The sequence below is a fragment of the Chelmon rostratus genome, chromosome 13 (genome assembly GCF_017976325.1).
Source record: "Chelmon rostratus isolate fCheRos1 chromosome 13, fCheRos1.pri, whole genome shotgun sequence".
Lineage (NCBI taxonomy): Eukaryota > Metazoa > Chordata > Actinopteri > Chaetodontiformes > Chaetodontidae > Chelmon > Chelmon rostratus.
The window spans coordinates 16,360,647-16,375,699 of NC_055670.1; the positions used below are offsets into that span (position 1 = coordinate 16,360,647).

The window sequence follows — 15,053 nt, forward strand, 5'->3', positions numbered from 1 at the left end:
ATGTTTTCAGAGTTTGTACATGTTTCTATTAAGCTGCACTTTCTTATGAGGCGTGGAGTTTACCCTCGGAGTCATTGTTTTTGCATTTTCATCTAACTACATGTGGAGGCCCCACTAAAAGAAAGCTGACGAACAGCACAAGTTGAGGTTACTCCACACTCTATATTTCTGTCAGATTCAGCTGTTTTACAAGATTGTGCTTTTTTTTGGATTTCTATATGCATACTGTTAGCAATGAAACTACACGACAGTATACACAATCCACTGTTTCAGAGTCAGTATGCTAGATTTCTTAATAACCTCTTGTACCAAACTGTTATTCAGTTTGGTGCATAACAGTACACCATCTCATTTTTCAATTCAGCTGTATTGTGTTGTGTGTTTGAATGGGCTGTTTAGTGTTGAGGCTCTGCTGTGGGAGGAGAAAGCTGATTTCTAAAGCCCTGATTTTAATGCATGTCCAGTGCAAACACAACACACACAGAGCAGATATCATGTGAGAGAAAACTTCATTGTGGTTCAGTAGATTCTTACGTAACACAAACATGAACAACAAAATGTAAGAGTGGGTGATTATTGCTATACAGAGTATAGTTAAATGCACTGAAGTTTTAGAATCCACAACAGGTTCAAACGCAGACTCTTTGAAACATACAGTATATACACACACACATAAATCCAAATATATAAACAGATCAGTTGTCATCAAACTCAAACTTCAAAGCTACTTCTACAGGCTGGAACTCTTGAAAAATAAAAGTTCCGTCTCATCAAAGAAAATGCATAAGGATTACCTTCATTACAGATACCTTATCTACAGTTCTTTAAAAATCATGCATATATAGTACATGTTTACTATAGAGTACATTTTCAGCATTTTAAATCTTAAACAAAAATGTATGAATTAGACCACATCAATAAAAAAGGCATTTGGCCAAACCATTGGTATTAAGAGTGCTGAGAAGTTGAAAACTTAAATCATATCTCATTCACAGAGGCCCTCCAAATTTAAAAAAGAAGCCACTAAGAGCAAAAAAAACCCCACTAACACCAGCAACCCCTGAGTGCAGTATGAATACCTTCTCTGGTCAGCCTTTGTAAGAGACTTATAGGTTGTAACTAAAGGTCTATTTATTACTAATAATTCTTAATGCTTTATAGCTCACTTCATTGGCTATTATTCAGTATAACTTCTGCATTGTGAGGTTGTGAAACAAATCTCTGGCTGGTATTGATCCTACAGCCATGATTGTTTTGTCTTTTTAGTTGTTCAAGGTGTTTCCTGTCAGGGTCTATTTGACCTCTGACCTTCTGCCAAATATCTGCAGAGCATCTGGTCCATCATCCATTTTTAACAACGCACTAATCTGAAAAGGAGGGAGTCTTTGTTTGCGTGTATGTATGTATGTCCTTCGATTTCCTCAACAACTGTTCATCCAATTAAATTCACACTTGGCGGGTGTTTTGCTGATGTTTTACAAGTTAGTGAGATCTACGGGACATATTTATGAGTAGTGTGTTAGTGCCGGCATAGGTACACACTATATAGTGTATTGAGAGGGGACCCCTATTAACTGTTACATCGTCGAACAGCATCGTTCCTGGAAATAGCCTGGTCCCAAATGGCTAGCTATTAGTAATGACAGCAGCCAGTTGATTATAGATATCATTCAATATTGGAGGGGAAGTAATTGGCCTGTCCAAACAGGCATGTTTTGAACTGACGCTGCATGGGTATTAACAATGTCAGACTTGAATTACTGTAAGAACCCTTTTGTAATTATTAACCAGATATTTTTCACAACCTTTCAACCCAAAAGTTGCTTGTAAATGGTATAGAATGAATTATTCTGCTTTGGTCGTGGTAACTCCTGACAGACTGCAACTCCTGCCACTAACATAACTTACTCCCTCTTGACACTATGGGATGGCAAATCAGACGGAAGGAACTTTTAAGAAACTGTATGACAGAAATTTGCTCACACTTCATACTCCTGTTTCACAAAGGAAAACTTTAGCTCTGCTGGCTAACCACTCTTTGTTGGCCATCTTTCTGCCTGTAGTGGAAGAGGCTGGTAGTGTCGAGCTCACCTGCATAGCGAATAGCCTCTGCAAACAACTTCACCACCTAATACACAGGAACAAAACGTTAAGCTGAAGCCAATCAAATGACAGAGACAGAGAGTATGTAAATATTTATTGAGAATCACCACTTTTTGCTGGTAGCGTAGCATTTACTGACCTGGTAATTGGTGATAAGGGGAACACCGTGGTCGACAGCCATTCTGCGGATGCTGAAGTTATCTTTCAGGTGGCGAGTGTTGTTGTTGGGCAGGTTCACCACCAAATCAATATGACCCTCGCTGATCAGTCTAGAAAAAACAGAGATAACACAACCAAAGCAATACAACTAAATTACTTAAAGTGCCCTGTGCAATATAATACAATTGATACCTCTGATCAACACTTAAGAGCACAAACATAGTCCATGCAAGTCTGCAAATGCAGATGTTTTGAGCTACTCAAGATTGATTTTAATGCATTGTTGCGTTCTGGAGTGTGCCACCTGAAAAATCTTTAATGCAACACTCCCTGTAGGAGTTCTATAGCATGAAACAACGACCCCTTGTGTTTGGGTTCACTTATGCTCAAAACAACCGTGGCTGACCAGTTCGACAAAGCCCTAGCAGAACATGCTTGTATGCATCGACATGTTTATGACACTTCGTCTCCTCTTCATTCAGACACGGATGCAACAGAAAACATGGCATGTCATGGAATCACTCTGAATAGCTCTTTAAATCACCCCCTTGAGGACTCATATTTGTTACCTGCACTGTTGTGTAAGACCACTCACTGAGTATGTTCACCAGAGTTGCGTGTTTGTGTCGGCTGGACCAGGCATTTTTGGTATCACCATGTTTGTGCAACTCTTTGCAGCTTTTAGCCACGTTGATTTGGTTCTGCAGGCTCTCACTGATCCTCTACATAAAACTGTTAGCTTAAACTAGTAAACTACCTGCCCAGCACAAAATGACTGTGACCCAGATAATTTTACTTCCCTTTTCAGGTCAAGCCAGTTGGGTAGAGATTTATATTGTCCTGTTTCTGCTGGATATGCAAGTAGGCAATCCTTTGCTACAATGATTGCTGTATGAACTTGTCATGCCAACAGTACATTAGGGCTCTGCTGCTCGTTGATCTGCCTCCTTACCAGCATGTGCCAAATAAAGCGATACCTGTCTTGTTTTTAAAGGCTAGTTGAGTTGAAGGTTGCACGCACAACTGTCTTTATTTTCTTAAAGCAGTGAAAAACAAAGTTTAGTTTATTAATTTTCCTTGCTTGTGAGTTTTTTTTGGTCACAAAAAAGTTGAAAAAAATAATGTAAACACCTTGCCAAAAAGGAGAATAAACTTGATATACTGCACACTAGTTTAGTAGTGTTTCGATTAATTTTGTTCTCTGTCTCACACACACACACACACACAAACTCACTCACTCTCACGGACACAAAGAGTAAAGCCCTGACTTCTGTATTACTGTTTTCATCTGAAGGCCTTTGACAGACAGCCTCGAATTAGGACTGAATTCTAATACAAAATATGGAGGACAGACAACATTGACAACAAAGGTCATGTTCCTCTCTATAAAGAATTGGCCTCTATGCCACCTCGCACAGCTGATGCCAGCCAACCTTGTTTGTGTGTGTGTGTGTGTGTGTGTGTGTGTTATTCTGGTCTAGGCCTATTAAATTCCTTTTACATCCTCCTCTTCACCAGCTCATTTCCAAACATATGGTCCAGATGGCTTCATTGTAGCATGATCATGACTTGTTTGTGGAATCATTACCTCGAAATTGCAGTCACACTCAGCCTGCTACAATCATTCTATGTTGCTGGAACGTTTGAAAAAGGTTGTATGTTTGACAACTGAAAGTGAATGTTTCATTTCAGCAATAACCGGAAGAAATGACGTCAGCTTCACTTAAAGTGCAATGGCAGTTGATGTTATCCTGTTTTTTTGAATATTAAAAGTGTATATGTTATATTTTTCCTTTATTGTTGGACCGGGCCAGATGAAAACCACCATGCTTCAGCTGCTTTTTTAATTTCCCCAAACTTGACTTGGCATTGCTCTGACGTAAGACTTTCCTCATCCTCCCTGTTCAAGCCCTATTTCTGGCTAATGCAATGATTCTGGACTTCTAAGTCTGCCACATGTTCTTTGATCTTGTCAGCACATTACAGAGATAATGAAGGGGCTATGGCCTTAGATCTTAAGGCAGTATCTGATTAGATATTAGATTAGATATCCCAATTTTGAATCTAATGAATCACGATTCATGTATAACTTAAGCTTTGCCTCGGGAAACTATAAGCAAGTCTTAGAGTTTTGTCTCGGAATTTCACATTAGCTGGCTTTGTTTTCCATGTTTGTGAATGTGTCAAAAGCAGTAAAACATCAATTTAGTGTTCAGGATGAATGAATGATTTCCTAACCTCTTAATACTGGGCAAACTGGTGTCTCCTTCCTTCTCAGAAGGCCAGGCAACTGGAGTAGCAGGCACATCATTGGCACACAGCCAGGCAGAAGTGGCTTCAGTAGCATAGAGCTAGAGGACAGAAATGAGGCAACATTACATACACCGAATGTCACAAACTATTGAGGTACGTCTTTTTTAATAAGGGTACAAGTATAAGAACCAGGAAGCTCCATCAACCTGTTTTAACACTCATCTGAATTTCAATAAGGAGTCTGTTCTGTAGTGTTTGAAACGTACAATCTTTCAATACTCACCTTGAATCCCTCCTCTTTCAGCTGGTGGGCTGTAGCCAGAAAATTGGGCCGGAAAGAATGCTGGGATGACGGGAGGGGAGCAGGAAAAAACAAAATGCAGCATTATAAAAACAGAGAAAAGACAACTTTTGTTCAGTTCATCTTTGAAAGTTTACTTTAAATTTCCCCTTTTCCAATCAGTAGTCAAACTGTGCAATGATGGTGCCTTTAGCATGATGGTAATTAAGAGTAAAGATGTCTAACTGTTATGCACGTGTGTATACAAGGTACTATAGTGTGTGGGGCAGCTCACAGGAACAAGTGCTGAAACGGTGGCTCCAGGATGTACTCAGACACCGTCACTTTTTGTTGTATTATAGTTACAGCATTATATTTTCAGATATGAAATGTGATGGCATTATTGACTGCAGTACATATATCTAGTGAATCATACCAATAGGTTTCCAAACAGAGTATGAGAGATGTGGAGTGCTGTGGAGCAGCTTTTTTTAACTTTTGAGTGTTGGAGAGACATTTCGTGTGTTCGATGTGACAACAAACAGTGACTGCTTGCTACAACTCTGGCTGAATAATTTCCGAGCTCAGCAGGAACTCCAGTTGTACTTTTTGTTTTTCACTCAAAGCCCTCTCCTTCCTGCTCAATCGCTGAAGCTCAGGTAAAAGTCTCAATGACACTAAAGTAAAGGAAAAAGAGGAAGAAGAAAGATGCGTCCTTGGCTGAGTTCTAGCTGTCTAGTGTAGCTCTGCAATGTTTGCCTCCCCCTGCGTCTCTCTATTGACTGAATGCATTAATGCCTCTAAATACCGCTTTAGCACTTCATGTATAATACAGCTGAGCGGCAGCATTTGCTTTGGATATCTGGGTTTGGTGCTGACTGTAGTATTTGAAGAATGTTAGTCAAATCAAGTTTGGGTTTTTTCTCATTCATTTAAAGGTTGCCATTGTTATCTAGGTACTTTTTATCATTCAGTTTAGTCCTGTGTTGGTGATAAATGTGCCAGTTTACAGTCAGTCTGTTGACGACATACAACAAACAGAGGCATATTCGGTGTTCCACTAGTGTGTTTTAGACATACTGTTGTGTTAAAAAAATTAGCAGTCCCACATCACTAGCAAGATAAATCACTGGTTTGGTTAGAATTTCAACTTCTACACTGCAAGTAAGTTTCTAGAAGGTTTAGTAAAGGTATAGAAACCAATAGACCCAACAGGCATGATGTGCATGCTGCTGATTCTGTGAAACTGACTCATTAACTGAAAGGGGCGTGTACAAAAAAAAACAGCAGTGCTGAGTTCACTTAGTGAGGTCATTGATTCTGTGAGAAAAAAAAAAAAAGGTGTTAAACAGGTGGCCCTTATTTAAGGATCAAGGCAACTGATGCTGCACATGCTGGCTGTGCATTTGTCCTTGAAAAACAGAGTAAAATGGGTTGTTCAAGACACTGTTCTGAAGAAGAGCGTTCTTTCATTAAGAAATTAATAAAAGAGGGGAAAACCTATAAAGAAGTGCAGAAAATGATAGGCTGTTCAGCTAAACTGATATCAAACGCTTTAAAATGGCAGCCAAAACCAGAAAGGCGAGGAAGAAAAAGAAAAACGACCATTCGAATGGATCGGAGAATTACCAAACTGGCAAAGGCTCAGCCAATGATCAGCTCCAGGAGGATCAAAGAAGATCTTAGGTTGTCTGTGAGTACTGTAACAATCAGACGACGTCTATGTGAAGCCAAGCTACCAGCAAGAAGCCCCCGCAACGTCCCATTGTTAATAAAAAAGACATGTGCTGAAGCAGTTACAATTTGCCAAAGAACACACTGACTGGCCTAAAAAGAAATGGTGTAATATTTTGTGGATTGATGAGAGTAAGATTGTTCTTTTTGGGTCTAAGGGCCACAGGATTTGTGTTCATTAAAATACAATTTATTGATGTTTACTCACTTTTTTAAACGCACTATTATTTTGAACACAATTGTAAATAGTCTTCCACAGTCATTGTTTGGTTTTTGTGCCTCTTCTAGCTTTGCACAGCTGTATTTAGGCAGTTACTCCAGTTCAGCCTTGTTAAATAAAGGCCACTTCAGACCAAAGATTTGTGATGAGATGAGGTGAAACCTGCCAGTTTACACCAGGGTGTGTCATCAGCAACAACTCTCTGTACTTTCACTCTGACTGCTGCGTTTTCTGGCTTTATTTAAAAAAAAAATTATATTTTTTTGTTTGTTTTTTGATGGATAGAAGTGGAAAAACATGTGCTTGGGGAGGGTGTGGCTGAGCGAAAGAGAGCAGGCTTTTATTGGGCCACCCAAGGTCTTTGGAGATTGGCCCTGAAGCCACTTCAGCATTTTAGTGCTGTGTGCAAAGATTGCTTTAGTTCCACTTGTCAAATTAGTTTTATTTTCTATTTCACTTTATTTGCCTTCTCATTGCATTATCTTGTGAGTTAGAAATCTGCTTTAAATCAAGCCCATATAAACACAAAGCTGTGCGAACAAAGTGAAGGAATCTGAATTATTCTAAAAATACTGTAGCTAAGATGGGTCATCGTTCAGATAAAAATAGTAAGGTCCGTTTTATACCGCTAGAATTTAACAATAGAGTGTGTCTTGTTAATTAAAGAATCTACAGAAAACACGCTTGAAAAGAAGCAAGATCTCACAAATTTGCAACACTGGATAAGGCAGCAATCTCCAGTTTCCCTGTTGATTTGGTTTTGCGACAGGTTCACGGCCTTAATTTCAAATATTATCATATTTGTCACACAAAGAGCACAGGATTTAAAGGGAGAATAAAAACTGTATTTATGTTGTTAGACATTAAAATTACCCACTTATGGATTCCACCAAACCTACTGAAAGAGCTGAAAGCTCCTCTGTGAGTTTTTGCTGCTAATTTGCAGCTGATTATGCTCGAACTTGGTGCCCTTCAGCTTAGTAAACAATATGCTTGCTAAAATTACTGCAATCTCACCCAAAATCATTGTGATATGGTTTGATACCTTTTGTATAGCCTGCCTTAATAAGTCTTATGTGACATACAAGTTTCTAATTTGGTTTTCGATTTTGACACACAGCCTGGGTATTGGTAGAAAAAAAAGTGCAGCTAATTGAAACGACAGTGAGAATTAGAGAGCGAGAGACTGTGCAAAGAGTCAGACGACATCAGATCGGGAGACAGTGACAACTACTGAGAATGTAGCTATGTCTTAGTATACTGATACCATGAAGTACACTACACACGATGTAGTCTTCTTCATAATATATCACTTTAGCTGTCAGTGTATAAGAAATTACACACACACACACACACACACACACAGACAGCACCAGCATCTATTACTTTCTGTGTATACTGTCAAGAGACACCGGGGTTGTGTCTTGACACTAGTCATTGCGGGTTGAGGCATGTCAGCTTTTCATAATACCCGACGCTCCTATTTTCCCAGACCAATGTGTAGTGACTATGAAAGAAACAGCAGTTTTACTACATTCACTCACTGTAGTGTGACGCGTCACATTTGTGCTACAAGTGCAAATTAAATCCCTTCAAATGACACAAAGCAACCAATGTTTGCTGCACTAAAAACCTGCATGAACTCATTGTTTTGGTCAGCTGGAGGTTGGGGGGTGAAACAGGCAGCAGAAACACGATGAAAATAACACTGACTTATTGCCTTTTAATTGATGTCTCCTCTGTTCAAACAACTGAGTGTCTCTGCTTGGTGAGACAATATCACAGCATCATGTTCCATTTCACATAATCATCTTATCTTTAATATCACAATCCAAATCTTATCCATAACATCAACTACCCTTATGGAGTGCAGAGCCAAGTTCTGTTGAGCAGGCCTATAGAGAACAGAGATGTGGGGGTCGTCAGATCCATGGAAAAGAGATGGCAACCTGATTTGTAATTAAGGATTTAAAGTTCACTCGTCACTTGTACTGATTAACAGGGGTCAGCGGCCGGACATGCCACTCCACCGGAAACATCTCTAAATGCTTAGTGGGGTGAAGATTATAGAGATTTTTAAAGCATCTTAGCGCTGATAGCAAGTTTCTTAAAATCGCCATAATACTAGTGTAGGAAAAATCGTTGATCATCCCTTCAATCGTCAATAACAGATTCAGTCGTCAATCAGCACAGGCCTATTATCATTAGCAAACAGCTCATTTACAACATTAGCATTCATTTTGAGTTAGATTTCTGAAGCAGTGAGACTGAACCAAAACAATTAGCTGAAAGAGTCTAAAAAGTTGAGTCAGGTGATTATTCTCTGTGAACAAGTCATGATCATCTCTGTCTATCCTTCAAACTTCATAAAATGCAGGAACAAAATCATAGTTTTCTATGTTTCACTTGTTTGAATACACGGGTGGTAACACATTACTCGAATTTGTACATTGTGAGCACAATAATGAGAACACTGCCTTAATGCAACAGTATAGTACAAGGGAGCCCCCATACTGACACATTTCAGTACCACCTGTGTAAAACTGTGAAACTTGCTGCCCTCAAGCTAGAGCCCTCGGTCTTTCTCACCAAGATAAAGTAAATCATAGAAAAACTGTTCTCCTAAACACAATGTTTCTCAAATTGGAGGTAAATCACATCTGTGTAGCTTTGTGTTCTGCACCTGTCAGCCTAAAGTGTTGGTGCTCGTCAGCCACGTTACGGTGAGCGTGTGACCCCGGGTACTTGCCTTGAAGTGGACCTGTTCCCCAAGAGCACCAATTATACAGCTAGTGTTGTGAGTGCTGTGTTAGAGCTGCATTAGTCAAACTTGCAGTTTAGCAACCCAGGGTGGCAGCAAGACTTAATTACCAAAACTCACGTAATGTGGTGTCATTAAATAGCACAGTGCTCAGGCTTACATTTTGTTCTTTCCTGCGGCTGGGAAAGGAAAAGTTTATCCAACAGTGGTGACTTCTTTTGACAGAGCACTTGGTTGGTGAGGATGAGGAAAATAGTTTTATATTAAACTAGTTTTGTCATTTCTTGTGAGATGTCCCTCTTCACAATGGGAGATTTTGTAATAGAGATTATTGCTTGTGTTGGTAGTTGTTAACTGACTTTTCTATCTGCGTCTTTCCTCTTATTCATTCAAATATAACAGCAACAGGTTTACTCATCTTATCAACTCATCTGAGAGGCATGACCAGATCTGCTGGGTCATTCACACGAGGTCATTCGAGAGCTGTTTTCTTTCAATCACATGAGAGTTGTTAAGAGTTGCATGAATCAAGGTGTGAGTCGGTGCGAAACAAACTGAGGAGTGCCAGGCTGGCTTTGTAAGAAGCTGATAGCCTAAAAGATTTAGGCCATCTGTTCAGAAGGCACCTCGCATTTGTTGTCTTGTGGGCAGGAGGCACCAAAAGGAAACACAAACAGGAGGCAAGTGGACTTCCAGATGGCTGTAGTCTTACCTGAATCCCAATCAGGATGCCCTTCTGCGGTAGCTTAAAGCCTGTGGAGAGCATGGCCTTCAGGAAGGCTGAATAAATGTTTGGTCCAAAACAAGCTACCTGCCATAAAATACACAAACAGACACACATAGTCATGTGTTAACACTGACAATACACAAGTGTTAACACAAAAATTGGCTTGTGTGCCTTTGAGGGGCTTACTTCTCCTGTGGAGGCCATCTCACAGCGAAGCACAGGATCTGCATCCCTCAGCCGTGGCCAGGAGAACATGGGTGCCTGGTGAACGAAGGGGACAGGGATGGATTTGTTGCACATGCTTCTGACGTGAAATGACATCACTAAATGTAATGCAACCACTGTTGAAACTACATCACCCTCTTTAGCTGTGACCGACATGTCACAATGTCATTTGGTCAGTTCACAAAAAAGCACCCCTACAGTTAAACACAAATACAAATTCCTGTTCATGAAAACAACTACTGTTCACCAACAACTGTTGAGGTTTTATAAACTAATAAATACTGCAAAGAAAGTGGCGGTCAATAGAAAATAATTTCCCACATAAATGGCTTCACTCCATTGGAATCATTTCAGGGATTTTATAACACTGCTGCCACCTAGAGGTGAAACAGAATTTGCATTCCCTTAAAATACTAATGAGGCAAGCCTGTGGTAGTGGCCTCAAATGCTTATGGAACAATAAACAGCAATTAATATCTGTGTAATGTTGAATAATGACTTGTACCAAATAAGTGTTTTTTCATTTCATTTTGTCTATTGCAAACCACCATTTCTGCCTCAACGATGAAACTTTAAGGGCACATCAGAGAGAAGAGGGAGAGGTATGGTAACACATAGAAAGTTAAGGAGATTAGTGCTCCAACTGCTGGTGCAGACAGACTAAAAAGGGGGACATCTGTACAGAAAGGAGGCTTCTCAAACTGCGGGCCACCAGTCACATTAACAGCCTGTTAGTCTCGCCATCTCCACGCCGAGAAGAAGGTTGGCGGCCCGAGTGTTTGGGCAACAGCAGCGTGAGCCAGAAGAGGAGAGAAAACAAAAGAGGATGGAGAGGAAGAGGAGAAAGATTAAAATGAGTGGAGAGAGTGAATTAGAAGTATAGAACAAATAATTAATGTAAAAAATGGCGAAATAAACTAAACAGTTGAAAGAAGATGAAGAGAAGGGAGTAAAATCAAAAGAGATTGAAAGGAAAAGATTAAATCATAAGAGTAGAGATGGGGAGGAGAGAATGATTGAAAGGAAAGTGGCAGAACAAGAACAGAAGACAATAGCTTCTTGTTATTGTATTACAGAAAAATTAAGAATAGTGGGGCGCCATGTGGAAAGCCATTCTTATTTCTCCATTTAAAAGCAGACAATCCCCATTACCTTGAAGAGAGGGAGAGAGAGGTGGTGGTGTGGCGTTGTGTGGTTCATGCGTGCGCACACACTCAAAGAGGCGAGGGCCACTAGGGGGGGATTCATCCTTGAAGCGGGCTATCTAATCAGCTGAATGTAATGTTCGCATACTAATGTAAGGAGGGACGAAGAGAAGGGAATGCGGAGGGGGACCAGCATCGCTTATCGTGGCTTTGTTCAAAGAGTCAGAGAAAGACAGAGAAGTATGCAGAGATAAAATGTCAGAATGTAACCAAGAACGAAAATGAAATAGAGGGAGAGGAATACATAAAGAAAGAGAGGGAACTTTTATAAAAGAGACAAGAAACTAGGTGGTGATTTTGGTGAAGTAAGTGGGGGAAAAAAAGCATCTGCATGTGGGTCTCTGTAAATGGAGCTGTATGCAGTTCCAAAAAGAGGGGACCCCCATACAACTGCAGAAGCAAATCTGCAGCAGCCACTTAAAACTATGAAGCTAGGTGGTGGAGGTATAACCACCAACAAGAGCTGCTAGAAAAATGGCATCACTAACACCAGTGGAGATTTAAATGGTCTGAAGATGAGAAACACAACACAAGCCTTCGTGAAGTGAATCAGGAAAACCTCAGTGGTCTCAGTCATAACGTTATGCCCTCCAATTGCAATGGTGCGTCTCCGGGACAGACTGCATGTGACTGTCACAATAACCGAGGCTCTGTGACCGCAACATCCTACCGACACACACAAACACCACTTCCCCATCTCCCTGTCCCACACCAACCGCCCACTCCTAAGAGACAGTAGAATTGTGAAGCTCCACAACATGAACAATGTTATCTTGGTGCACCAGCTGAGCTTTAGTGGAGAAGGAAAGGAATAAAGTGAGACATTTGCACATAACATTGTTGCTAATGCCATTTTCCTAGAGTTGGAAGTGGCACCTGGGTAAATGTCTGTATGTTTGCAGCTGAATGGAAATCAACAGCTACATTTGCACTTACAGAGTTTTGAATGACAGTTCCCACATTTTTTACTGATGTTGCAATTAAGCAAAAGACCAAGCCGGCTCGGTTATCTTTCTTGCTAAGTGATTGCTAGGTTAATTTTCTAGATGATCAATGCCAGGTGGTTGCCAGTCTTTTTGGTGGGGATTCCAGGGTATCGATAGCTCCAGCACACCTGATTCAAATGAATGGCTCGTTATCAGGCCTCAGCAGAGCCCAGTAACGAGCTGAGCATTTGAATCAGGTGTGTTGGAGCACGGATACATCTAAAACATGCAGGGCAGTGGTACTCCAGGACCAGGTTTGGGAAACACTGCTGTAGGATATGTGGCCAGGTTACTATGTAAGGAGGCATTGCTAAGGTGTTGTGAGTGGGTGCTAGGGTACTCCGACTAGTTGCATTAGCATAATTAGGTGGTGCTAGGGTTCAGTGCTGTATCTTCAGGAAGGGTTGTTGCTATGTTGATTCTGGTTGGCTGATCGAGTGTACTATGTGGGCACAACTGTGAAAGAAGCAGTACTGGTACTAACAGCTTTAGTGGTCTGAAAAAGTCCAAAAAGGATAAATCTTTAACCAATAAAAGTAAATGATTTGAAGCAATAAAGTTTTATTTGTAGTGACCCATTTAAAGGTGGAATTAGGTGGATTCTGTCAAATGACTCCCATCATTCTCTTTGGAGAAGAATTTTAAAAACTGTATAATAGATTGCCACCAACAGTCAAGGACACATTTCAGTGAGCCACATTTCCTATGCATCAAAGGTATTTATGACAGAACACTTTGCTGGCAGATCCAGGTGAGATGTCGTAATAGTGCACATTGATCAGTAAGCACATTAAAGGGAATTATATTTGAAAGGGTGGACATTAACCACTGCATGTAGTCAACACATTGAATAGCAGCTATTTCTATGCCAAAGTGTTTTTGTTCAAATGACACTTTGTTGACATTAACATGACTTCATCCTGCAGCTTTTACAGAAATATAAGGTCCAGCACGATGTTTTCAGCATTTTCCTCGGTCATTGGGCTCACGACAAAGTGTCTACGTGTCTCTCACCATAATGTCCTGCATGCCATGGTCAAGAGGACACAACATTCAAAGTTGGAAGTTATTTGTCTTCAGCCAATAAGTGTGCACTGGGGAGTGACACCAAACCACCAAACTCACTTCCTCCTCCTCAAATGTTATTTTCGTGCCCTTCTTCCTTGCAGCATCATAAATACAACTGTGTTATTGTTCCTATGAGTTTGTATATAGACACAGAAATTACACAAAGGGGACTTGTTAGTGAAAAGAAAACAACGTGGCCTCAAACGGGGGACTGTCGGAGAAAGAAGAGAGACGGCGCGAGCAACGGAGTGAGGTTGAGAGGGAATGAGACAGATAAATGAAGACGGTCTCTCTGGATGGCAATGACTTGTGCCTTGTAATGATATAAGGACAGTGAGGATGAAGGCTTAGATGGAGTGCATTTTGATGGCACACACTTCAGGCTACTAAGGCTGGATAATGGTTTTAAACATCACAGTGTGTTTACAGAGGGGGCTCGATGTTGAGGCAGCAATAATGTGTTAAACAGGAAGAAATTAACAACAGTCGCACTATTTCATTAAACAATCGTCATGTATTCTGTCAGGGTTGCCAGCAAGGCCCATATTAGTCAGTGGGTATGAAGTCTGTATCATAGACTCCAAGTAAACTCCGAAAGTCTTTTAAGCCTGGCGCCTAGAGTATTCAGAGCTCTGATTAATATTCTTCCCCACTATGCAGACTAGAAATTGAAAACTTTAGGTGGTGGGGGAGAGTGGGGGATTATACCTGCGTGATTGGCTCCAAACTACAGCCATTGTTACAGCAGCTCTGTTGTAATTAGAGGGAGAAATTACTTTGGAAAAAATAGCTTTGGAACAGCTGGCGACACATAAACTCTCTCACATCCAATCTAAGAAGTAAGCCTCCCAGCCGGCATGAGAAAGCACCTACTATTCCCCCCATCATGCCTAGGTAGAGGGATGGAGCAGCAATTGTCGTCTTTGTTATTCGATCCAATGGAAGTTGTAAGAGCAGAACCTGAAGTACCTATTCACAGACCATACATGTAGGGCTCTCTCCATAGGAACTAATTGTTCAACCACACCTTTTACATCAGGCTGTAAAAAGTTCAGAGACGTGGTTATTAGGACTTGAAAGGAAAATTTAAAGTCACTTCTATGCAGCAAGTAGCTATTACCTTTGTATTCACCATTGTGTTGGTGGCAGTTAAATCTCTTAATTCTGGAAATACTGTAGTTTAAGAACAACATAGTCCCACATGAGTTGAGAGTATTTTACTTACTTAATAGGCACATAAAAACCCTTTAAAACACACTGTACATTATTGAAAAGCCTCCGTCACCAAAGGATGTTTTTCTTGTAAACAGTTCCCTGTGTGATTTAGTTTTA

At 40.5% G+C, this 15,053-nt stretch overlaps 1 protein-coding gene across 1 annotated transcript in view; it reads right to left on the reverse strand.

The window, feature by feature from the left end:
• Positions 1–492: 492 nt before the first annotated feature.
• cps1 (carbamoyl-phosphate synthase 1, mitochondrial) overlaps positions 493–15,053 on the reverse strand; it is a 52,701-nt gene continuing 38,140 nt past the window's right edge. The window contains exons 33-38 of the mRNA XM_041950104.1: positions 10,424–10,498; positions 10,223–10,321; positions 4,799–4,858; positions 4,501–4,613; positions 2,243–2,372; positions 493–2,128 (exon numbers count right to left, since the gene is read on the reverse strand). Of these exons, the coding sequence (XP_041806038.1) occupies positions 2,015–2,128; positions 2,243–2,372; positions 4,501–4,613; positions 4,799–4,858; positions 10,223–10,321; positions 10,424–10,498 (591 nt within the window). The 3' untranslated portion in view covers positions 493–2,014. The remainder of the gene's footprint in view (positions 2,129–2,242; positions 2,373–4,500; positions 4,614–4,798; positions 4,859–10,222; positions 10,322–10,423; positions 10,499–15,053) is intronic.